Genomic DNA, 27,486 nt, shown 5'->3' on the forward strand with positions numbered 1-27,486 from the left:
AGGTAACCACAAGTGGGTCAATGTGCTTCCGGAACTCGTAAACGACTATAATCACAGTTTGCATAGCACGATACGCATGAAGCCTGCCGATGTCAGCAAGTCTGATGAGGCACAATTGATCTCTACTGTTTATTGCCCCAAATACCGGCCCACTAACAAAAAACCGAAATTCAAAATTGGAGACCAAGTAAGAATTAGTAAATTTAAGCGCATGTTTGAAAAAGGCTTTACCAAAAACTGGAGTACGGAACTTTTCACTGTTGCTCGATTGTTACCCGGTAACCGTCACACGTATATAATAAAAGATAATCGCGACGAAATTTTGAAAGGGCGATTCTACGAGGAGGAACTCTCTAAAACAAAATACCCCAATACGTATCTTATCGAAAAAGTATTACGTAGAAAAGGTGACAAACTGTTGGTGAAATGGTTGGGACTCGAGGAAAAAAGTTGGATCGACGCAAACGAGGTGATTGTGTAACGGGTGCTTGGGATGTGGTGAGGCGACTACCAGATTTTCCCCCGGAGCGTCAGGCTAGGAAAAACGGCGAACTGTTGCCGGACAACATTCGCTGCCTTATTGTCGGACCTTCAGGGTGTGGGAAAACAACTTTACTTATTGATAATTTTCTTCTTGCTCCCGACTGGTTAGATTGGAAGAACAGGCACTTGTATGTTTTTTCCAAAAGTTTGGAGCAAGCAAAATATCAACAGCTGACAAAACTGTACGAAGGGCTGAGTATAGCTACTTTTGCCTCCGAAGTAATGCCACTAGACTGCTGCCATGAAAATTCGGTGGTGGTCTTCGACGATGTCATCCTGGAGAATCATAACGAAATTCGCAATTTTTTTACACAGGGGCGGCACAGAGGCATGGACTGCTTCTATCTTGCTCAGACTTTTTCTAAAATTCCCAAGCAGCTTCTCCGAGACAACGCTAATTTTATTTGCTTGTTTCGTCAAGACCACACCAATTTAAAACATGCTTACGATGATTATGTAGGCGGGGACATGAACTACAATCAGTTTTCCAAATTTTGCTCTTCATGCTGGAATCAAGATGATTTCGGATTCGCCACGATAGACATGACGAGGAAACCCAATGACGGAAAATACAGAAACAAAATAAACAACTTTCTAAACGTTGCGACGTTACAAGAAACGTCTTGACGTATTATAAATAACAAATAATGAAACGCAAACTCACAGACGACAACTTGAAGCTGCGCGACTACCTGGCCAAACGCTTCAGGGGTTGGAAATCAGAGAATCGCGGAATTTACGAAGAGAAAAAGCGACAGGACCAACCTATTATTGATGCTATAAGTGGACTAGGTAAAGACATCAAAGATGTTACCGAGCAAAATAAAGATTTAATCAACGAGCTCGTGCCACTTGCTGCTCGAAATTATGCTGTGCCTACACCGATATCCAGTATTCACACTACCCCGTTCCAACTTGGAGCTGCACCTCTGAGACGTCAGGTTCTAGGCAGTACCTCTTCGGACAAGGTAGTTGAATTAGGTCCGTTGGCGAGAGATTACCTGAGCACCGGGAAATTTGAAAAGGACGAGGTGTTTGGATTGTACCCCTCTGTGGAACTTAACGAGGGTGTGGTTTGGAAAATTGGAAAGTCAAAAGTCACGTTCGAAGGTGACGACGTGAAAATTAATTTGGGCGAGAAGAACAGCTGGACTAGGTATCCTGGCACTGTGGGCCTGTGGGAACTTATCACCAAAAAGCAACCTAAAGATTACACAGACGAGGATTACCAAAGTTACACAGAAATTTTAATCATGACGGATGCCCTGTACCAAAACAACGATGCAACACAGAATCGCGTAAAATCAAGCAGTGGAGAAAAATACAGGAACCTCATCAAGCCAATATGGAACCAGCTCAAGACTGGCAGCGGTGTCAAACTCTACAATACCCTACCTAAAGAGTTTGTTTGGGTAGACGACGTAAGGAAGCTTGTAGATCGATTGCTGGTTATCGCAGGCGAAGAAAATGCAGGCAATCGCAACTTCCACAACGAGAAGGTGGGCATCATGGACATGATTAGCACCAAGCTTAGCAACTTTATTGTCAACGACAACAAAGGTATAGGTTACCTTATCAAAATCATCAACACCCTGCCTCCCAAATTCTGGAATGTGGCCGAGGGTCGAGGTCTCGTGAACGACATCATCAACAAGCTACCCTTCGAGATGCACCTACCAGGTTACCAATACTGCGGACCGGGTACTAAACTGGAACGGCGACTGGAGAGAGGAGACAAGGGGGTAAATCTGCTGGATGCTGCATGCAAGGATCACGACATTGCTTACAACACATATACGAATTTAGATGCGCGTCACGATGCTGATAGAAAATTGGAGCATGCCGCGTTCGGGAGACTCGTCAGCAGAGACGCCTCGCTGGGTGAACGGGTTGTAGCATTAGGCACGACCATTGCCATGAATACAAAACGAAAATTGGGGTGGGGGCTGTAATTAAATAACATACAGTTAAAAAATGTCTACGCATATAACAGACTTACCAACAGAAGTGTTATATAAAATATTTACATTTACTTTCGACGATAGTCACGAGGATGTTAAAAAGCTTATTGATTTAGTTAAAATAACACCACAATTTCGCTTGCCCTGTGAAATGCTACTTCTGGATCATCTGAGAAAAATAAGCGGTGTAAAATCTTTTTCTTCTCCCTATGCTTTTTTTCGGGCTGCTGATGAAAAATTGGCTGATAAGATGGACGAACTTCACGAGTGGAGACAGGGGAGGAGACGATATACAGACGACTGGTATGCTTCAAATGCAGAAACCAGTAGGATCATCGATCACCTCATTGCATTAGGCAATGCCGAAACTTTTTTCTATAAATAACACACTGTAAAAAAATCTACGAGACCAAAAAAAATATTTCTTCGATATGAGTGTAAAAATTTATTTCTATTCAGTCAAAATACCTCATACTTTCTCGGAAGTTTTTTTTTACAAAAATCGTAGGTTATACACAGTAGCAATAAGATTTTATAAACATTTTGCCTTAGTTTTAAGTATTTCTATTCAGTCAAAATACCTCATACTTTCTCGGGTTTATAATATCATCAATTACACTACTCCGGATGTCAAGTAAAGTGTAAAATATTGCTTAGAATCCTTGCAGAAAAGGGTACGGAATTCTTTCACTAGAGTGCGCGTCAAATCTCCTGCATATGGCGATAGCCAATAGCAGCGCACTGCAGCGGTGCCATGTCGAAATCTCACACGGAAAAGATACAGCGTGGTTGAGCGAAACGTCTTGTCAAGGAACTAGGCAACACCGCACGTCTGTGATTCGCTGGAGCTGTTCAGCCGTTCAAGGTCATATGCAGGAGATTTGACGCGCACTTTAGATATATCTCCATAACAGTGAAAAAAGGTAAAGGTAAAGTTCTCCCCTGTGCATAGCACTACGCCGTGAAGGCGTATAGGGGGTGTGGGGGTAACGCCCCACACTTTCTTGATCCGGTCGTGAGTGGGGGTGATGTGATCAGCATCACGCCCCTGACCGCCTTTACCCCCCAGGGGTTTCCCCCAGGTACCCATGTTATTCGACGCTGGATGGGGGCCGGGGCCGCTTCCATCGTTAGAAAAGTTACCGGCCGGGGATCGAACCCGGGACCTTTAGCATGGTAGTCAGACGCGTTACCGACTGAGCCACCGCGGCCATAACAGTGCAAGGTATGAAAAAAACTGTAAGAATATTTTTGGTTCCGTTTTCACATGTATGCAAAATTGTCAAAACCAATTTTAAAGGAGTTATGATCGGTTTCTTTTGTTGGTGCGTGCAGCGGCGGCCATCTTGAATTTATGGGCCCCTAGAGAACTTGGGCCTGGTATGTCTACACAAGATTTTTTCCTTTCTTTAGGCATGCCCTAACATGATCAAAAGAGAAAACTCGTCCACCTCAAAACTTTTGCGGGACTTACGGCCAGGGACAGGATTAAAGTCCAACACGCGGAGCAGGGAACGAAAATCCCGTGGATAGATTTTGGGGCCATCAAACCTGATTTGTTTATCTAACCAACCCACAGCATGACGAACTGAGAGCAAATTAGGGGCAATTACAGAAATATTATGTACCTGTACCTGACAGGTCCATCATTTCCTGAATTGTCTCTTCAAGCAGCTCTCAAAAGTGACTTATCAAAAATTTTCATCTGCACATGATTTTGCAAAACATCTGTAAGAAGTACAATACAATTCTACCTACGTTCTTCAGACCTCTGTGGCTTGGTTTTGGTTTGAGTTGCTGTTTTAAGTCCACTCTATGCACAGTGAGGCTAATCGGGACTGGACCTACAGTTTAAAGTGGGATCCGAACCACTTGTGCCTCCACCGGGTATCGAACCCGGGACCCCTTGATTACAAGGCAATGACGCTACCACTGCGCCATGGGGGAGGCCCAGACCTCTGTGGCGGTGTCGTTTTCAGAGCGTGCTACGACGGAACGAGTACCGGGTTCGAATCCCCACCTGTGCATAGGTGTTCTTTGTAAGTGTTCCTTCATGAATTTCATCCTATGATCACTCATCCTCATTGTTGCGATTAGCAAAATTGGCAGAAAAGTTACGCGAAATAAAAAACGAATCAAATCTTTCTGGATGTACGTACACACACATACTGAAGAAGCTGAATAATAGCAAAATATTTGACAGTTCCTTTCACAAGTTCGTGTATTTTATATAGAGAGCGCCTTTTGTAATATTTTGCGGGAGGGTCCAAAGTTTGTAGATCCGGCAGTGGACATGCAAATGCAAATATAAAACACATAAACTCACACACACATCCATCGCCCGCCCCCCACACACACACGAATGACATGTGTACAGATCGACAGTAATAACAACATATCCACAATAAAAGTAATACAAGAATGCAAGACAAATATAATGAAGAAAATATAATTGATTTATATTAGTGAAAAGCAAAATTTCAACAAAAACTTAAACGTAATGAAACAATTTCAACCATTTTGCAATTTGACATTTTAACCAGTTGGTAAAATAATTAGTTTGTTATTTTATTAATGTTTGAAATAAATAAAACTAACAAATAAACGCCTTTATGAAAATAAGACCACCCCGAGTCTTCAATGATTTCGACCATCCTAAAACAAAGGCTGGGTACGGGCCTAGGTGGATGGATATGTGCAGAATCGAGAATTTCCCTCTCTCCGGTTTTAAGGCTAAATTGGCCACTTTAGATCAACCTGTTTTTATGTGCATAAGGCGAAACGGGAAGACATGACAACTTCACGTAGTTTGCCGTTTAAAATCAAATTATTTAAGAATGTCCCAGTGCCTCATGTTTTTCTATGTTTTTTTTGTTTTTTCACAATTTTTTCAAACCCCACGTTTAATCATGCTTTTTAGATTTGTTTACTACATCACTATATAACTGAATACTTTCGAAAGATAAACTTTCAATCTCCAACTCTTATTCGATCCAATTGGGTCCTTGTGTCAAAGAGGCACAATGCATCGATTTCATGAAACTTACCTGATAGTGTACTTCAGGGAGTGTCCGTAGGAAAGAAAGAGCACCCTGGTGTCTGTAATCCCGCGGTTCGTGATCAGCTGCTCCATGTTGACCACCCTGAGGTCTGGCTTCCACAGGCGTTCCATGTCACCTGGGTTCAAAATTTTCGAGAATGAAGGATCTTCCACTGTGCTCATGTTGATGCGCTCGTCTCTCCAAGAGAAGGTCATGTACAAATCGGCTTTTATATTCTGTGACGTATAAATATCAAAAACAATATTTATGTTTCTCTAAATACATGAATTGGAAAGTTTTAATGGCATTTGGATTTTACTATTGTTTATAGTGGGCATATTCTACATTCATTGTTAACACTAAAACCGCCAGAGTTTCCATACCCTCAAAAACCACCGCTGGGTCAAGAACGGTTTTTAATGGTTTTAAATCGATTTTTGTTCAAATTATTATGATTTTTGATTGATTTATTGTTTTGTTTATTTCGCTTCGCTTTTCTCCACTTTTAGCTAATCACGAAGATGAGGATGGGTGATGACATGATGAAATTGATGAAGGGACAGTATTTGGGAGTGACTAGTTACAAGTAACTCAGTTACAAGTAACAGTTAGTTTTTTTGAAGAAATATAACTGTAACTTGTTACTTTTGAAACCAAGTAGCTGTAACTGTAACAGAGTTACTTTTTTCGAAGAGAAGTAACGTTTCAACAGTTACTATCACAGTTACATTTACAGTTACTTCATGACAGTTACTTGCTATGCAAGTGTCGTAAATTATTAGTGATTTAGGACTTATAGTGAACCAGAACCATCGATAAACTACATACTAGTTTCTGCTGCGATACAAATATCCATCCTTTGTTACATCAATTCTTGAAAACATAAGATGAAGAGGAAAAGATAAATTTGTTGAACTAAATTTGTCTCCTGTCCGTGGCCAGTCGGTAGGCTCTGGGTTCCAGGCATTGCAGAGTGGCAGGTTTATCGCATGTTTCATCTTTCGTTTGGTATTCCTCAATTCTAAAGCGTTATGCATACCTCGGAAGACGGGTGGATTTCCCAGAAGCAGGAAGATGAGATTAGGAGAATGATTCTTTCCTGCTGCTGTTAGTTTGCCATTGTCAATTGTGTGCTGTGAAGTATTTCTCGTTTCTGTAGTTTGTTCATCTGTGGCCTCAATTGTCCCCCTTGTGTAAGCAGCATCCGAAAGTTTCTTTCTTATTACAATTAGTAATCGATTTGTGTAATTTGTTTGCAAGAAAATTTTTTAAGCAAGTAACTGTAACTGTAACTAGTTACCTTTTAAAAAGTAACTTTCCGAACACTGTGAAGGGACACTCACAAGGAACACTCATGTCCAGGCAGGATTCGAGCCCGGGTTCCCTGGCGTCGTAGCGCACTGTGATAACCACTCCGCCACGGAGATCGATTATTATGACTTTTATTAACTAATATTGAAATATACATTTCGATAAATATTTTGTAATTGTTGTAATATCTTGGTGCTACTTAGTTGTTGCTTGCATTTTTAGATATTGAAGAAAGATTATGTCCCTGAATGTACCCTTTCGACGAATCAGACCAAAAAAGAAAAAATTGCTTCGAGAAATACGGATAATAAAAAAATGGGCAGTCGGTTTTGCAGCTCACCTGCATATTGATTCAAGCTGTATGTAATTGTTCACGTTTGCATATTAGACTGCATATCGAAGATTTATATTAATGCTATCAACAATGTTTAAGCCAAAATGAATTAACTTTTCTGGCGAAAATGTTATATTTCTATTCATACAATTCTGCGATTGTGTTTGGTTAGTTGATTGACTGATTGATTTAAAAGTCCTATGCTTTACACCACGCCATGAAGGATTGATTTGGTTTAATTTATTTCGTTTCTTTGCCACTTTGGCAAATCGTGAAGATGAGGATAAGTGATGATATGATGAAATTTATCAAGGGACACTCGTAAAGGACACCCATTCCCACGTTGGGATTCGAACCCGGGACCCCTGGCGTCGTAGCGCCATTTGTTTGGAAATATGAATCTGGGGGGAGGGGTTAAAAAGGACGTTTAGAACATTAGTTCCCTTCATTTTTCAAAACATTCTGTCCATTGTGTCGAGCTGTGTTCAAAATCTGGTGTTCCTCGTCCGTCCTTCCGTCGAGAAGACGTACTTTGAACCCATCTTAGAATTGGACACATCCGTCTCACCCATTTTCAATTACATCAGAAGCTAGACTGTCCAATGTGTCGTGTATTTATTGATGTTTTAGGCTGGACTGTCCAATGTGTCGTGTATGTAATGATGTTTTAAGTGTTATGCATATTCTTCTCGAATGTGCCGATTTTACATTCCTCAGACAGAGTTTTAACCTTGCCGACGATTTATTATCCCTGTTGGGAGATGATGTCAGTGTTTCAGCGAATGTTTTTAACTTTTTGAGAAGAGCGGATCTCTTCCACTGTCTATGAGGAAGTATTTTTACTGTGTCCTTACCTTTTTAATGTATTCGTCTGAAGAAGACCCTATTAGAGGGTGGAAACGTTACGTTTTATGTATATTTTTTATACTATTGTATAAAAGTTTTGCCTTGGTCAGCATTTTAATGTTTTACCTTTCTAATGTGTTTTATTTGTCCTGTGCAGGTCCCTTTACAACCTTTCTCAAAAGGCTCTTACACACCTTTGTAACTAAGGTAAGGATTTTAGATAAGGGGATATTTTCCCGTATATATTAAAGGGTGCAAAATGACCATAATTGCCGAGGGACCAAAATGTAACAACAAACGTTGAGAACTTCTATAAAAACGCACCGTGGTTATGTGTACCCAAGACAACTAAGAAAAATAAAATTGTGTACCTATTAATTCTGCAAAATGAATGGATTTCCTGCTTCTAGCTGTAACACAAATTAAGATGATTTTTTTTAAAACCTAGCCACGAATGAATAATACGATATAAAAATACACCAGGCTACCATCCCGGTTTTATGAGACGTGATTAATACTTGTGATGAGTAGTATCACATCTTATCCTAGATGAGAAGCGAAGAATACATTAAAAATACCAAAAAAAGCAACAACAACAAAACATCCACCGATCGTGCCACCCTCTTGACTCCATGGTGGAATGAATTCTGCAACATTCTACATTTTCTATATGTTTGTGAGGTTATTTGTGCCAATTTCTTTTATTTTATTAGCTGTGTTAATTATTCTTAAATATACAATTAATGCTTACCCCATCAATTTGGTCAATTCTCATAATTTGGATATCTCTTAAGTTGAGTTCAATCAACCAAGGTTTGTCTGTAGAAGAAAATACATGAAGAACAAAAGTTAGCAATAATAATGATCAGTAGATATGGATTATGAGATAAAGGTGGCATATTAGTAAAATAGATTGTTACGTACAGTGAGTCACATAATTATTCGGACACACAGTAAATTTCTAACGTTTAAGAGCGGGAAGGGAGTGAAATCTGTGTACAGCGTTGAAGTTGATTTTCGTTTAAAAAATGTCATGTTTAGCACAAAATTGGACGATAAAAAGTTAAAAAACGAACATCAGCAACAATATAACGAAGGATGAATCCCTACCGTTGCAAAAATAGTGCCACAAAATTATTCGGACACATAGTAAATGTTAACGTAAGTTTGCGATACAGTGACAATTTCGATTTACGAATTGATTGATACTCTGTTCATATATATTAACTCTGGTTTCCTGTAGGTTTCTGTAGCAATTACGATCGTGTTTTGTTTAACAAAGTTGTGATATAAGAACATTTTCTATGTAGAAATGGAGCGAAGAGGAAAGGAAAGTTCATTTGAACAACGTCAGTTAGTGATATGGCACCACGCTAAGGGTAAAACTTACCGTGCAATAGCCTCAATGTTGAAAATGAAAAAAAAAGTACAGTTGCAGATATTATTAAGCGATTTAAAGATGAAGACAGGATCGAGTCCCACGGTCATACAGGGAGACCAAGAATTTTTTCCCCCAGAGAAGAGACAGTAATCGTGAGGAAAATTTAAAAAAAAAAAAAAAAGATGAGTGCTCCAATGGTGTGTGCTGAGGTAGCTGAGGAGTGTGGAAAGCATAGTCATCCTGAAACTATACGAAGAGTGCTCAGAAGGGCAAACTATCATGGCCGTGTAGCCAGGAGAAAGCCATTTGTAAGTAAGCCAAACAGGACAAAAAGACTGGTGTTCGCAAAGGAACACTTAGGAAAGGATCAGACATGGTGGAATCGGGTATTTTTCATTGACGAGAGTAAATTCAATATTTGTGAGTCAGATGGGAGGGTAACAGTGTGGCGTAAACCAAATGAGGAGCTCCGAGGGAAAAATTTGCAAGCAACAGTGAAGCACGGGGGTGATCACGTAATGGTTTGGGGCTGCATGTCGGCCCAAGGCGTTGGTAAATTGGCTTTCATCGAACAGACAAAGGACAGGTACCGTTACCTTGACATTCTGAAGTCAAATCTAAAGACTAGTGCTGAAATGATGGGCATTCTTTGTAACTTTATGTTTTATCAAGATAATGACCCGAAGAACACTTCCCGCGTAGTACAAGAATGGTTATTGTACAACTGCCCAAAAGTGCTCCATCCTCCACCGCAGTCTCCAGACTTGAACGTCATTGAGCACCTCTGGTGTAAGTTGGAGAAAGAAGTGAGGAAAACACCTATAACCTCGAAGGCAGACCTCAAGGAGAGACTTCAACATGAATGGGCCAACATATCGCCAGTGTACACCAGAAAATTGGTAGAAAGTATGCCAAATCGTTTATCCGAGGTGTTAAAAATGAAAAGGATGCCTACCAGATACTGACATTTCTGTTCGCTGCTTTTCAAGCGTGTTTTCCTGTTTCTCCTTCCATGTGTCCGAATAATTTTGTTTAACCCACAAAAAATGTTTGTTTTGTTTAATGAAAATATTTTACTAATATATTAGATATATTAAACATAACTAACTAACTAACTCTCTAGCCTTCTTAAACCCGAAGGTTCATGGCTGCAGCAACACAGGCCTTCCATATTTCCCTATCTTGAGCAAGATCTATATACTCTTTTCCATCCCTACCGATTTCCCTTAGGTCCATCTCGACGTTGTCCCTCCATCTTCGTCTTGGCCTTCCTACTGGTCTCTTACCATCAGGTTTCCCAACAAGAATCCTGTAAACTCCTCTTTCCTCTCCCATTCGTGCCACATGGCCTGCCCACCTAAGTCTTCTTGATTTAATTATTCTAATAATGTCTGGACATGAATACAAATTATGTAGTAACCTTCTCCACTCACCTGTCTCCTCATCCCTTTTAGGTCCAAATATTTTCCTAAGGATCCTATTTTCAAATATTCTCAATTTATGTTCCTCTTTCAATGTAAGGGACCAAGTTTCACACCCATATAATACTACAGGCAAAATTACGGTTTTGTATATTTTAACTTTTAGATTCTTAGATATTAAACGAGAAGACAAAAGTTTATGAAGAGAGAAGTAACATGCATTTCCTGAATTAAGCCTACTTTTTATTTCCTCTTTAATATAATTTTAATTTGTTAATATTACTCCCAAGTATTTGAATTTGGAAACTGGTTCAAACGAGTTGTTATCAATAATTAGATTTTGATTATTACCTAACACTTGGTTTCGGCCTGTAAGCATACTATATTTAGTTTTCTCTTTGTTAACTTCCAAACCTATCTCTTTAGCAGTTTTGAAAAATATTTTAGCATTATTCTTAATTGTATTCACATCATCCCCCAGTAAGTCTACATCATCTGCATATGCTAACAACTGAGTCACACCATTTAATTTTAGTCCTTCTTTAGTTTCGTTTACCTTCCTAACAGCATATTCTAAGGCAAAATTAAAGAGCAATGGAGATAATGCATCTCCTTGTTTTAACCCATCATGAATTGTAAATTTGTCAGACATATTAATACCCACACGAATTTTACTTTCTGTTTCACTGGTGCATATTTTGATCATACTAACAAGCTTCTTAGGTATTCCAAACTCTACTAATATATTATATAATTTATCTCTTTTGACCGAATCATATGCTTTTTTGAAATCAATGAATAGCTGATGGACATTTTGATTATATTCCCACTTTTTTTCAAGTGTCTGTCTGATGTGAAAAATTTGATCTGTAGTTGATCTGTTGTGTTTAAATCCACATTGATAATCACCTATAATTTCATTAGCATATGGGGTTAGTCTTGTTAAAAGAATGTTAGATAATATTTTATATGTTGTTGAGAGTAGAGAAATTCCACGGTAATTATTGCAGTTCATTTTATCACCTTTTTTAAACACAGGAACAATTATGGATTCTTTCCACTGTTGAGGGATTTCTTCTTTATTCCATATTAAACAAATTAATTTATGAATTTGACAAATTAATGAATTTCCACCATATTTAATTAACTCAGCTGGTATTAAATCAATGCCAGGTGCTTTGTTATTCTTTAGCCTTTTAATAGCATCTTTAACTTCAGTCAAGTTAGGTTCTGGGACTAAAGGTTCTGCTGTGTGTACTTCATTCACTTCTGATTTATCTCCTACATGGACATTTAAAAGGTCATTAAAGTAGTTCTTCCATCTATTTAGAATATCGCTTGGGTCAGCTAGAAAATCACCGTCTTTATCTTTTATCAAGTTTACTTTAGGTTGCCACCCCTTTCTAAACTCATTTACACCTTTATATAAATCTCTGATATTTTTATTTTTGCTGTTTGTTTCAATTTCGTTAATTTTGCTTTTCAAGTAATCTCTTTTTTTACTTCTAAACGTGCGGTTAACTTCTCGCTTTATTCTATTATAATTGTTTAGATTTGTATCATCAGAGTTATTTAACCACCTAAGTCTAGCCTGATTTCTTATTTCTATTAGATTATGACATTCATTATCAAACCATGGCTTACTTTTTCTCGGTTTATGGTATCCTATACTTTCTTTAGCTGCTGATTCTATTGCATTACGTATGTGCTCCCAATTCTTATTTACGTCTGTTTCATTTATATTTTCATCATCATTTAAATCCTGCAAAACATCAAATCTATTTGACAGTTTAATTTGGTAATCTTTCTTAATTCTTTCATCAGTAAACTTTCCTGTATCAAATTTTATAACTTTTAGATTTTGTTGCTTATGATTTATCACTGAGAGTCTTTCTCTTAATTTAGCAATTACTAAATAATGGTCACTGGCACAGTCAGTACCTCTATGTGTACGAACGTCAATTATACTAGTATGCCTTCTCTTATCAATGAGAATATGATCTATCTGATTATGAGTTTTACCATCTGGAGAAGACCAGGTATATTTATGGATATCTTTATGTTTAAAAGTGGTACTTTTAACAATTAAATTCTTTGAGGTTGCAAAAGTAATCAATCTTATCCCATTATCATTACTTAATTCATGAAGACTTTCTTTACCAATCGTGGGTTTAAATGTCTCTTCTTTGCCAATCTGTGCATTACAGTCACCTAACAGAATTTTCATATCATACTGAGAAAATTTATCAAAGACCTGTTCTAACTCTGTATAAAAATCATCTTTAGTATTATCATCTTTATCTTCCGTTGGTGCATGTATGTCTATTAAAATAATTTTACACCACCTACCCTGTAAAACTGCATATGATATCCTATCATTAATAAATTCTACTGTGTTAAGAGCTGAGATAATTCTATTATTTATGAAAAAGCCTGTTCCAAAATTATGATTTTCAGTACCACCATAGAAAAAAAGTATAATTTTTAGTTTTACAATTCCCTTCTCCTGGCCACCTAACTTCCTGGACAGCTACTACATCTAATTTATACTTAACTATCTCATTAACTGTACACTGAAATGCCCCAGGCCGGTAAAGGCTCAGAACATTCCAGGTGCCTAATTTAATATTTTTCTTATTCCTAACGTAGATCTTATCCTTAGTCCAGGGACCTCCCAAAGTAGTCCCCACCAGGAGATCCGAACGGGGGACTATTTTACCTCCGGAATATTTTACCTTGGGAACATCCATGGCCTTATATTGCTGATTCTTGACATGGCTTTTTACAGTGCAGAGTTGTCAGCTCTACACCTAACCCCCAATATGAATGGAGGAACTACTACACAAGACAAACACAAACACATTAGACAGCACAAATACTACACAAGACACACACAAACACATCACAACTATAACACAATATAAACACAAACACACCACAACTACTACACAAGACAAACACAAACAAATTAGACAGCACAACTACTACGCAAAACAAACCTACTAGACAGCACAACTACTACACAAACATACCAGACAGCACAACTACAACACAAGACACATACATACACACCACCGATACTACACAAGACAAATACAGGGTGGGAAATAACCCCTTGCCAGGGGTCCACAGTAAAAAGCAACAACAATCAAAAAATCACGGAAACACCAAATGCTCCCCACGACAACTGCGGCCACAAAAACAAAATTAAAAGTTAGTATGTCCGCCATTTGCTTCTCTCACAGCACGAAGATGATCAGGGTAGGAGCTCAGAAGATTCGCAAACAGTCCGTTGCAACTGTCCCCGGTGTGGAGCAGTTTGTTGCAATATTTTAAATAAAATTAACTTTTCAAATGTTACTTAACAAAATTAGTATATTAACCAATTTCTACAGTCACTATAGTAACGAATAACAAACAAAATAACATCAAAATTGAACAGAGTAGCACAACAGAATTTTCTTCATTCTTTTCAGATTATGCTCACAACTAAATAACAAAATATAATTGTATAATGTCTTTGAATTAAAGAACTGTTGCAATAGCCTCCTCCTCCGGTTGAAAACCTTGACATCATACTTTGATGTAGAAATACGTATATTTTTCAAACGTAACATCTTCAATGTATCATCTTCACTTCTTCTTCTACTACTTCTTTGGCAGCAATCTTATTCCTTTCACATCTTCAATAAATGCAATAAAAATGGCATCCTGAAATACCCGCTTTCCTGCATGGAGTTACGTGTGTTGCCCAACTCCGCTTTGGCAGCAGAATTTCTTATTGAAGTTGGTTTGTGGCCGTAGAGTTAGGCAACACACGCAACGCGTCGCACAGAAATGGCTATTTCAGGATATAGGTGTCTCATTTTTATTGGTGGTGACTGTACATGAGTTATTAGCAGTTAAATAAACATGGCAGTTGGTATTTTGCAAACTATCATTAAACAAAATTGCCAAAATTCAGCTACAAAGACTATTAAAAAATATTTTAAGTTACAATTATATAGTACATCCAGAATGTTTTCAGAAGAAATGTTACGGAAATTATTATAGTTTCATTGCGGGTACGAAGGGCGAACTCAACAAACGTACATTGTGAGGGAAACGCGTTTCAAGTTGTCAGGCACAGTGCGAACTCAGTGGCGTAGCGGCTGCCCCCCCCCCCCCCTTACACACAACCTCTGCACTGCAGGGAGACCCGGAAGTGTAATGTTTTCTCTCTGTGTGCTCCTGAAATTGTACATAATCGAAAAAATTCAACACATAGTGTTGCTTATTTAAAAAAAATATTTGCGAATCAGAAATCTGGTTCCCAGTAACATAACATATGATGACGCCTGCAATAACAAACAGTGGCGTATTGTCTCAGCCAGAGGGGACCGGGCAACTGTGACGTATGGGTGTCATCCAAAATGCAGAATTAACTTACTTCCTCACAGATGGCAATAGATAGGAAAATTCTCTCATCTCATACCTTTATAGCTACGCAGTTTGTCGTAAAAATAGTGTAGTGTAGGACAGTTATGAATCGAGTAGAGATTCAGTGGCTCAACCAGTCTATGCCTTATTGCTACACAATACGTAAACAAACAAACTTGATAACTCATGACCTTCTTTTACCAGTAATATTAGTTTTACACATGATATTTAAAATGTAACTTCCAACCAAATATTTTCAAAGGGGACCCAAGCCTCAATATGAAATTGAAATAAGATCTGGGATAAATTTCCCACATTGTACACGCCTGTTACGTTTTACTTCAAAGGGGCCCAAAACCTCAGGAGGTGGAGCCCAGGGACAGTACCCCTTACTTCACCACGCAGGGTATACAGCGGATAGTGCTCGAAGTGAAAATTCCCAGTGGCGAATTTCCTTGTTCGAGTTAGGGGAAGAGGATGCTTATGCAAATTATCCACGTTTAATTATATTAAACATAATTGAAGATAATTAACAGTGTGCTCATATTGAGTTTTATTTGTTAAATAAATATTAAACATTTATCATCGTATTATATCACGACTACGTCAGTAAATATTCAGAAACCTTATCTGTCCGAATAATTATGTGACTCACCGTACCTTTCAGTCTAACCTGGAATTTTTCCCTTCGCTCCTCATGTCGTGTCAAAAGACTCCAGCGACCACAAGGCGTGGAAATCAATACTTACTATTTCACCTTAATTTAAGACATATTTTTGAAAACACACTTAACAGCAATCAAATAAACTTTAAACTACATATTACAATTATTTTTGACATTTTCTGCCACTATTCATCAGTTGCTATTGTGATATGAGATTGTTAATAAATCTCTCAGTTTTCTAAATGTTGCCAGGTCCTGGCACATCAATGTTAGTTTATTTTCTATCTGACATCTATGACATAATAAATATTTTCAAACTTAAAAAACGAACAAACACAATATTTTAACTACATTACAAAGAATTACAATGTAATGTCCAGGTCATTACATGGCCTCCTTTCACACAACAAAGAAAATTGACAAAACACTTGTGTGGAGGAAATTTTCTTTAAACAACTTAGGAAACTTGAGGTTTCCATTTGTCCAACAATTCTTGCTAGCGTTCTTCTGAACAACTTATCCTTTTAAGGTTCTCAAAATTTTCTTTCTTACATATTTCTTTAGTCCATGGATCCTTCAACGTAGCCACATTCTTGCATATATCTGCTACTATATATGGACCTATATGGACCGTGCTAAAAATGTAAACATAAACATTGGTGAGGTCTTGCCCGGTTCCCCAGAACTTCCGGTTTAGGCCAGTTGACGTTGTTTTCACTGCAGATTCACCGGCATGCGAAGTAAGAAATGAGCACTTGTTTTCATTAGTTGTGCGACGATAGTCAAGAAAGGTATTTGTTAAAGTTCTACTATGAAGGAGTGGACGTCTTGATTGAATCCGTCGGATGATCAACTACAGTGCATACTATTTTTTAAAAAATTGTGTCTTTGTGGCCGTCAGTTGTATAGGACACTACATACAAGTATCTCATGTACACGCACGACGAACTCAAAATGTACGAAAGTTTAGATATATTCAATTATTTTGTAAATGGAAAAGTGAGGGAAAGAGAATTCTATAAAACTAGTGATATTGTTATATTATAATGTATGCTTAAGTGAATCTTTGCCAACAAATTTGCTGAAGTAATGTAAGGATAATGGCACATACAAGTGCTAGTTAATATGTGTGCTATCAACTTCGCCTTTCCGCTTGAGGGATTTAGGCCTCCCCCATGGCGCAGTGGTAGCGTCATTGCCTTGTAATCAAGGGGTCCCGGGTTCGATACCCACTTTAAACTGTAGGTCCAGTCCCGGTTAGCCTTACTGCGCATAAAGTGGACTTAAAACACCAAATCAAACCAAACCAAAGCCTGAGGGATTTAGGGAAAACCTGTGATATGGCATGCCACTTTACTTTCACTTGCACTAATTTACTTCAAAGAACAAGGGAGTTTCCAGACTGAAGCGACAAGCGACATAGGGATTTCGCACAGAAGCATTCGATCTAAAGCAAACCATTCCACCACGCATGCGCAAATAACAGACGATGCACAATATTGATAAAACGGCCCTTCCGAGTGACATGAAAGCAACAAGAGACACCTGCAACTTGTCGTGTCGCTTTAGTTTGGAAGGTCTTGTTTAATTTTGAATGTTGGGTTCCAAGAGTTGTCGCTTCAGTCTGAAAGCTTCCTTTCGAACCAAATCACCACGAAAAAAATGCACGTGTCGCTTGGACTGGACTGTTTTCTCAGTACCATGCATCGTGTCACTTCGGTCTGTTGTACTCGAATGCGAGGTGAATTGTTTTATTTGCTTGAGAATGAAGGTGCCTCTGTTTGTTGCTTGTCGCTTCGGTGTGTAAACTCTTTGCTACTTGAAAGTGAACCGTCAGTGATAAATGCAATTTTTCGAACCAAAGCGACACGACAAGCTGCACGTGTCGCTCAGATTCCCAATGGCGTGTATTGTGCCGCCTGAGACTTGCTTTCCCAAGAGAATGCTCATTTATAGACTAAATGGGCCTGTGTCGCTTGCCACTTCGGTGTGAATCACCGCTGTCGCGTGTCGCTTCGGTTTGAAACCTTACTAAGAGGCGTGCTTTTCACCACAACACAATACGCAGATAAACGATCATATGCTTGCAACAAAATGCAAGTCGTGCAAATAACTATGTTTTTGAGCCGTGCCAATCCTTCGTTCCGCTTCTATCCAAAGTTTATTCTCTCTACGTCCTTCGCAAACCTACGAAGTGATACTTGACTTGTTCCCGTTCGAACTGTGCAACCACACGCTACACAGCTGATCCTATTTCCTTGTAAAAGAATCTCTACTTCGCCGATTCATATTAACGTCCATAGAACCGTAAGCGTTACCGGATGTTCAAGGGGGACCAGACGAGTGCGCATGCTCCGCAGTAACTCCGCCTTTAACACCGTCTATAACGTTCAAAGAATTTTGAAATTTCCCTTTCTTTTGCTGAATTTAATAGGTGGTTCTTCCTTAACACTAGGTCTCCTATACACAATTCATGTGAGTTAGGATTCATGTTTTGATTTATTTTTAATATTTGTCTGTTGAGCGACAAATAATTTAATTTTCCAATCAGAGTTTCCATTCATCTCATTTGTAGACCAATCTAGTTCAGGAAGGAGATTTGTAGGAATGGGCTTATTGAAATAGAGTTCAACAGCAACATATCCAGTAGCCTCCGATATTGATAAATTTAGTAACCAGCATATGGAATTCAAATATTTATGCCAAGAGTCATGTTTACGGCAACACAGTGTTCTTAATAACCTCACAATCTCTTGATTCACTCTTTCAACTGGATTGCTAGCCGGATGGTAAGGCGTAGTCCTGACTACCCTAATCGCATGTTTATCCATAAAGTCTATCCACTTTTTAGAAGTAAACTGACTTTCTCTGTCAGATAATATAAACTTTGGCTTAAGATGATGGAGAAGGTATCCTTGCTCTAGTTTATTTATTATTTCTCCTGTATTTGCTGTCCTTAATGGATAAACCATAACAAATCGGCTTCCAATGTCCACCATGGTTAAAATGTAGTTATATTTCTTTGGCAAATATGTCGAGCTGCCTCTTAGTTCCCTTCCATATGCCAAAGAAATACAAGATGAAGAAAAAGGGATATTATTGGAACTCGAAATAGAAGAAGAAGACAAGATAAGCTTCCCAGATATAATGATGAAAAGGAAATGAGGACATGAAATTGAAACCGCTTGGCATCAGAAGAAGTGTGCAGCAGGGGTATTCTGCCACAAAAGAAGTGATGTAAGTGAGGTGACAAAAATAAATTTTATAAAGAATATGGAGGACAGAATCAAGAAAATATGCAAAGAAGAATGTGAAAAAGAAGGCACAATAAATAGCCTATGGAAACAGCTGGAAAAGAATGGCTATGAGAAGGAGGATAGACTGGACATAAACAGAAGAAGGAAGAAAAGAGGAAGGGGAGAATTGGAAGAGAAAGAAAAAGAGGAAGAGAAAGAGAAAGAAAAAGAGGAAGAGAAAGAAAAAGAGAGAAGGTTTGGAATAAGGAGTATGGGGAAGACCACAGAAAAGATATGCAAAGTGCTTAGGAAAGCGAACATTAAAACTTACAGGAAGGGAGGGAGAAGCATCTTAAGAATAGCGAAGAATTCAAACAAGAAAAAGGAAAACAGGGAAGAGGAAGGGATTATCTACGAAGTGCAATGTAAAGAATGTCAAAGTGTGTACATAGGAGAAATGAAAAAGAGACTGGAAGACAGGTTGAAACAACATAGGGATGATGTACGACTTAAGAGAGAGAGAAGGGAGAAGTGAATGCTAGTGAGAAAATGGAAAGAGTCCAAGGAAATAGAGAAGAAAGGTGAAGAAGACACAATGAACTGGAATGGGGACTGATGATAAACAAAGAATGGAAGAAGGTGTTAGAAAGAGTGGAAAGGACAAGAGAGAAAGAGGAGAGAAGAAGGAAAGAAGAATGAAGGAAATAGAGCGTGAGATAGAGTCCAACTACATTCACTTTCAGGTGAAAGTGAAGTTGACAAGGGAAAGCCACCTGCTAGAATGTTCCAGAACAACTTTCTAATAGTCTGGAGGGGAGTATTTGTGTGTACATATATCGTCCTTTTCTTGTACCTTGTTACATTTGTACTTGGTACATAGTCTGAAGAAGACCTTGCTAGAAGGTTGAAACGTTACGTTTAGTTTATGTTTTATAATGAAATAAATTTCTGCCTTGGTCAGCGTATGGAGTTTCAAGGTAGCTTCATCCTTTTTAGGGCCAATCTTTACATAATCTCTCGAGATGATGTGGCCTAAATATTTAATCTCAGTTTTAACCCAATCACACTTCCTTAATTTTACAGTGAATCCTTCATCAGCAAGGGTTTTTCAAACGGATTTGATATGTTTGAAATGGGTATGTAAGTTGTCATCAAAAATAAGCATATGATCTATGTATACTGTAAGATAATCTTCAGTAGCCGGCTCGAATAACTTATGCATTGAATACATAAACACTGCCAACCGCATTCGATAATCCAAAAAGCATTCTAGAAAAACACCAGGAACGACCTTTATATGTAAAGCAGTATAGATTTGATGATTGGCTTTTATCGGGATCTGTAAATATCCTGAGACCAAATCTAGGCTGGTGAAGAATTTCTTCCCACGAAATCTCTGTAAGGATTCTTGAAGCTGCAGCACTGTACTTCTTGGAGAAATTATAATTTTGTTGAGCTTGCGAAAATCAATGCATGGTCTGACCGAACCATCAGGTGTGTCCACTATCAACATTGGAATCAGATATGGCGAATTGCATTGTTTAATCACTCCCCATGCTTTCCACTTTGCTAACTCCTCTTCTAATTCTTCTCCTTTTGCCATCGGAATCGGATATGGGTTAGAATACACTGGTTCTGCATAACATAGATTTATTTCAGTACTATATCGCGTTCTTAGCTAGACATGGTTTATCAGAGAAAGTTGATTGGTATTTTATTAACAACTTGAAAAGTTGTTTCTTCTGAATTGGATGTAGACCTTCTGGAACTTAGCCACTTTCCTTAATATTGGATTCTCTAGCCATTCATTCATCTTGACTAGTTTCTTCTGAGGATCTAATATAATTGATCGTGGTAGTCCCTTCTGTCGACCTTCCCACATCTATCTCCTCTTCTTGGATTAAATCTTCTTCAATTAATCGATCATTCGTAGATAAATACAATTTATTAGCTCCAGTGTCCAAAGTAGCTCTGTATTTCTTCATGAAGGGATACCCAAATAACAATTCAGCTTCTAAATTCTTTCCTACATAAACCAAATCTTTAAAGAAACATTCAGCTATCTCAAAACGACATTCTCTACATCCCATAATCCTAGATTGATCCTTGCCAGCAAAGTCTCTCAGCTTAATTCTAGGGCAGTTTTGTAATTTTAAGCCAGGAAGTCGATCCCGTAGGTTTAACCAAACTCGGTAATACATAAGAGTGCATTCGCTTCCGGTGTCTAACGTACAAATACATTTAATCCCCAGGATTTCCGCAACAATTTCAGGTTTCTTAGCTAAAGAGTTCATTTCTGTCAAAGCCGAAAAATTAATATTCTTCAAAACTATCTCATCTGCAGACAAATTTAAAAAATATAACTTCTAAAGGGCCTTCCTTTATATACTGATCTTCGCTCTCATAATCATATCTGCAGACAGACATTCATTGTGAATGAGAGAGCACCACTCAAAACGGCCTTGTGTTTAAACCAGAGGTGCTTTGTGCAGTACTATCCCAAATATTAGCACAAGAGTTTAAGCTGGAGTCTCCACTGCCTGGAGATACATCAGTTTGTACTACACATTTTTTTCTACTATTGGTTCCAAGATTTCTTCCCCTGTCATCGTTATAAGGCGTAGTCCAATTTTTGTACCAATTTTTTCTTGCTGGTCTGCGATCTCTCCAGTTGTTTGGCCGTTAATCTGGAACACACCGTTAGGATTTTGGAAGTTCCGAACTTCGTTCTTGTCTGGAGAAAGTCTGCCAAAACTAGTGTACCTAACCTTGGAGAACTCTAACGCTTATCTTCCCATCTAGGCGGCTCGTTCCTCCAGCTATCCTGGATTTCGGATGCTTCATACCTGCCTAAGAAGTTTGCTAACTGATCTATATTAGCTGGATCTCTGGTCAAAACCAGTTGCCTTATCCGGTGTGGTAGCTGACTTATTATCGTGTGCAAAACTTCTGACTGGTTTACCTCTTCAGTCAGATTACAGTAGCTGCCAAAAATCTCCCAACAATATTCTTCCAGATTTAATCCAGAACTCTTTGTGTACCTTCGGCTCCTCAGAGTCTGCATTTTCCTCTGCTTGGCTTCTGAAGATGCATACTGCTTTTTAAATGCCACACAGAACTGTTCGAAAGCCCTCCACTTCCTTTCATTGGCTATCAGCCAAGCTATAGCTTTCCTTGCATCAAGGACGGTAACACCTTTAGGCGATACTCCATAGGCATCCGCATCAAGTCCATATATGTTATAAAGCCTTCTAAATACCTTTCTGCTGAAACTGAATTAATTTCACCACTGAATTTTGTAAGCAAATTGACATCAGACATTCTAAAATAGCGACTGTAACTAGCATTATCAACACAAGTTCGTATATTTCGTCTAAAAATTTTCCATTCCTTCGGTTGTAGTATTCTTTTCTCCACTTTCGAGTGTCAGACCCTTTGGCATGCGACTATTCTTAAGAGGATGTAGAGCTATCTTCAGTTAAATTAGTATTACCATGTAATACTACCTTTTCTTTCTTCCTAATCCCGTTATCTCTACCTTCTTGGCCTTTCTTTCTTTCATTTTCTCTCTCCTCTTTCTCCTTAGCTCTTTCTTGTCTCTCTCTTTCTAATTGTCACTCCTCTTTATCTTTTTCCTTTCTTCCTTATCCAATTCCAATGCTCTAAGAGCTCCCCTAATCAGCTCTTCCCTTTTTTCTTCCTTCCTTTCATGTTATCGAAGGTTTCCTAAGACCATTTCTTTATCTTCCTTCCTTTCATCTATTTCATGACTTAGCTTATCTCGCTGATCATTTAATTGTTGGATCATTTCTCCCCAGCTTTTATAAAGTTCCTCTTTATCTGCTTTTCTGCCCTCATCTATTACTTTGCTTAAGTCATCCTTGTTGTGTTTACAATTTGAAATTAATTCTTCTTTATCGAGCTCCCTACTCTCTTCTAGAATATTTATCTTTTGATAAATTTCTGATAATTTATGGTCTTGATCTTCTTTATCTGCTTTTCTCTCTTCCCTATCTTTCTTCCTTCCGTCCTTAATTATTCTGATTAAATCCTCCTTATCCTTTTACCTTTCTGCTTTCAATTTCCTATCTCTCTCTTCGAATTTTCTCTCTCTCTCTTCTATTTATCTCTTCCTTTCTTCTCTTTGTTCATATATTTCCCTTTTCCTTTCTTCTCTTTGTTCATCTATTTCCCTTTTCCTTTCTTCTCTTTGCTTTTCCATTTCTCTTTTCCTTTCTGCTCTTTGCGCTTGCAATAGCCGTAACACATCCACCAACGTAACCTCTTTTCGTGCAGTGCTCGATATATCCTTTTGATTGCACTTCTTACACTTCAACTCTTCTGCTGAATACGACTCCTTGGTCTGAAGAAACTCGGCACACTTCAAATTAAACTCCATTGAACACTCGTAACACTGCGTCACCACTTCCTCCATTCTGCAAACATCTTGGCAGCACATAAATAGGGCCATCTTATGATTTTTGCTTTCACTCCTCAACAACCTCTTCTGTATTCCCAGCAACTTTTCTTCTATGTTTTAGTAGTCTCCCTCGAGGAAACTGTCTTAAGCTTGGGCTACCTTAAAAAGGGCTATCATAACTACATTTTACACTGTAAACCGAAACCGTACGTGAAAGTATCTAATGTACATAAACTGAAATCACGTGCTAAAGTTTCTGAAATTTCAGCCTCACGAAACCGAATAACGTAAACTGAAGCCACCCGCGAAAGTCTCCGAAGCTTCAGCAGTCAGAAACTAAATCACGTAAACTGAACCCGCACGCGAATCACAAAGTTTAAGCCACACGCGTATATTATAGAAATTATTTTTCACTTCGGGCTCCCACGTTGGTCGCCAATAAATTCCTGTTACATACCTTTCAGTATAACCTGGAATTTCTCCCTTCGCTCCTCATGTCGTGTCAAAAGTCTCCAGCGATCACAAGGCGTGGAAATTAATACTTACTATATCACCTTAATGTAAGACATATTTTTGAAAACACACTTAACAGCAATCAAATAAACTTTAAACTACATATTACAATTATTTTTGACATTTTCTGCCACTATTCATCAGTTGCTATTGGGTCATTCCATGTCAAATCATCCAGAATTTTGTGAAAATGTCACCCACCATCTCCGATTTTGATGAAATTCGGTATGCTTATAGAACTTTTGATGCTGATTACAAAAATGACAACTTTTTTAAAATTGGTCAAGGGGTTCAGAAGTTACGCGCTTTCTAAGATCTCCGTGTACGCCACATCCGGCTCCACTTTGAATGACACGCATTAGGTTATAAACGATCGTATCTTCCCTCGGGTTTGCCGTAGAAACTTCAAGTTTGTTTTCTTTTGTTCAGAATGGTATAAGCTTTTATTTAAATAACGTTTCAGATGAATGCATCAGTAAACATGTATTTTTATATATAGTTTTATGTATTTTTTGAGAAAAATAAATGACTAACTTCAAGAGCAAATTTCATGCAATGCCCCCCCTTCAATTTCTCTCCAATTTTATATGTAGGTAGCTCAGAGTGTGTACTAATGCCTGATGAAAAAATTGGGATGGGCGGTTCAGAGACAGGGTGATAAAAAAATCATTTGCATAAAATGACATTAAAAGTAAATCTTATTAAAAATGCTTATGTATTTAGCACAACGCCTGAAGTACAATATGTTTCAAGTTACAATATTCAAAATTTATGTTTACTAAGCATAGGCGTAACCTGGCGGGGGCAAAGGGAAGCACTTGCCCCCTCCAAAATTATAAGTTAAATATATTTTGTGATCCTCCTGGCACTTGAGGAACAAACGAATAAAGAGTAATAATTGTGATATTTCAAATGTATTTATCAAATAATCCTGGACACTATTTTTATGCGATGGAAAACTTTGCGATTATCTCAACCCGAAGAAAGTTTCCAAGTGACCCATTAAGATAGTACCTAAAAATTGTACTCTATGCATTGCCAAAATTTCATGTACTATAAATTGTGCCGTTCACAATTTAGATGGATATTTTGACCATTTCAAACACACTAAAGTATTTGACTTATCACTAAATACATATGTCCATCCATTTGTGTTGTTAATGTCCCCTAGACACAGCATACTTTTTGGCCAGTAGTGGGAAGTTGATGGACAAAGTGGATGCAAGAATTTAATAGCTGCATCGCCATTTTCACGTGGACTTTTGAAGCAATCCTACAAACAAGTTTGAGTCACGCACACACATGCTACTACATAACTGTTCACTGCTGGAATTCGAAAGCCACTTCTTCACAAAAGTCAAACCATACAGTTATACAAAACATATCACATCAGCACTTACTATTTTGGCTCTGACTGTTAAACAACTAGTGTTTCGAAGTAACTAGTTACAAAGTTACAAGTACAGTTACTTTTTATTTAGGAATTCTAACTGTAATTAGCTACTTTTAAAAGTAAGTACCTGTAACGTTAACAACGGTAACAGAGTTACTTTTTGCAGTAGGGAAATAGCTAAATTGGACAATTCTGTTCCAGACTATAAAAATAAAATATGTACCTTCTCCGGATGCTACATGAAAGGATTTACTTGGAATTGCTGGCAAGGAAGCTATACTTTGTTGCATGCTAAATTTAGAACATCCACGCTTTACTGTAATTCATTTCTAATCATATGTGAAAACTCCATTGTTTTTGGTAGACTGCTGCGTTCGTTTGGAATGTTGTTGTCCAGCTAGGAAAAAGTCATTGTCGAGGGAGTGGATCTTTGGATATTGTTGAACTTGGAATGGAGGAGAAAGAAATAGGTGCAAGTGGAATCAATGACACCATATACAAAATACCGTGGTCGGCATACAAATGATTTTTAATTATAATCGTTCAAGCAAAGTTGACTGTGTTTTCCATCATTTATTAGCAGTAATAATGTAAATATATGAATATATATTATGTACAAGTAGAAGAGGTGAGACAAGAAACTCTCCCACCCGTGTGCTGGGTCGGAAACGCGACTAGCGCATGCGCGAACTTCCCCTTATCGTGCACACAGGCAGGGTTGCCGAACGTCATAAATACTGTGCGAGCACGAAGAAACAAAGTGATCGACTTCCTTGTCTTAATTTAAAGTGTGTGTTTGTTTTGTGTGTGATTTTGTGCGCAGTGTACTAGCTATCATGGAAGCTTGCAGTTCAGAGAAAGCAAGTAAACTCGGGGGACTTCAAGTAATCCACAGCCAAGGGCGAGAAATTGTATATAATGTATATACATTTATGAAAGACGAGGTGGGAGTTCGTATGTCCGAAAAACAGTTGCAAAGGAGGGTGGCTCGCGCATGTGGTGTTTCTTTCAGCAGTGTCAGAAGAATTGTAATAGAAAGTAAAGCATGCACTACGTTGAAGAAGCACTTCCGTACGCCCCATAAAACACGACCTCGCCGAAAAATCAAGAGTGATATAGACGAGTTCGATAAGTGTGTTGTTAGGCGTGTTGTGCACGAATTTCACATTACGGATGGGGAAAGGCCAACGTTAGAAGGTATCCGAAGGGTTTTGAAACAAAGAATAGGGTTCCAAGGCAGTGTCTGGTGTGTGCGCAAGATAATACGTGACCTAGGGTTTAAGTGGAAAAAAGCGGAAAATAATAGACAACTGCTTATAGAAAAGGACGAAATAAGAAGTTTACGTTCATCATACCTCAAAGCCATAAAAATCTTTCGTCGACAAGGGCGACCCATTGTTTACGTTGACGAGACTTATTTTCACAGCTCGACAACAAAGAAAGAAGCATGGGTAGATGGAACCGCGGCTGGCGTCAAAGCACCGGTGCCTAAAGGGCAACGTGTAATTGTTGTACATGCTGGCGGCGAAGAGGGTTTTGTTCCAGGTGCACTGTTAACATTCAAATCTGGAAAGTCTTCTGGCGATTACCACCATGATATGAATGCCCAAAATTTTGAGAAGTGGCTACGAGAGAAGTTGATCCCAAATTTGACACCAAACAGTGTGGTTGTTGTTGACAACGCCTCATACCATAACGTACAAATAAATCCTGCGCCTTCTTCCTCCTCCCGAAAAGACATTATGATTCAGTGGCTCGTTCAAAACAACATCCCCTTTGACGCACACATGTTCAAACCAGAATTGTATTCGTTGGTGAAACTTAACAAACCCCGTTTGAAGATGTTCAAAATTGATTCCATCTTAGCAGAACACGGTCATTCTGTTGTACGTTTACCGCCATACCACCCAGATCTTAACCCGATAGAACTGATATGGGCAGACATGAAACAATACATTTCGAAAAAGAACGTGAAGTTTACTGTGGAATCAGCTACTAATTTG

General features: G+C 38.4%; 1 protein-coding gene across 1 annotated transcript in view; it reads right to left on the reverse strand.

Annotated features, from left to right (window-relative positions):
• The window catches only part of LOC145982545 (glycine receptor subunit alpha-1-like), a 115,048-nt gene that overhangs the window by 48,507 nt on the left and 39,055 nt on the right, over positions 1-27,486 (reverse strand). Inside the window, exons 3-4 of the mRNA XM_083116000.1 lie at positions 8,788-8,855; positions 5,552-5,781 (exon numbers count right to left, since the gene is read on the reverse strand). Of these exons, the coding sequence (XP_082972126.1) occupies positions 5,552-5,781; positions 8,788-8,855 (298 nt within the window). The remainder of the gene's footprint in view (positions 1-5,551; positions 5,782-8,787; positions 8,856-27,486) is intronic.

The sequence above is a fragment of the Lepisma saccharinum genome, unplaced genomic scaffold (genome assembly GCF_977018435.1).
Source record: "Lepisma saccharinum unplaced genomic scaffold, izLepSacc3.1 HAP1_SCAFFOLD_247, whole genome shotgun sequence".
Lineage (NCBI taxonomy): Eukaryota > Metazoa > Arthropoda > Insecta > Zygentoma > Lepismatidae > Lepisma > Lepisma saccharinum.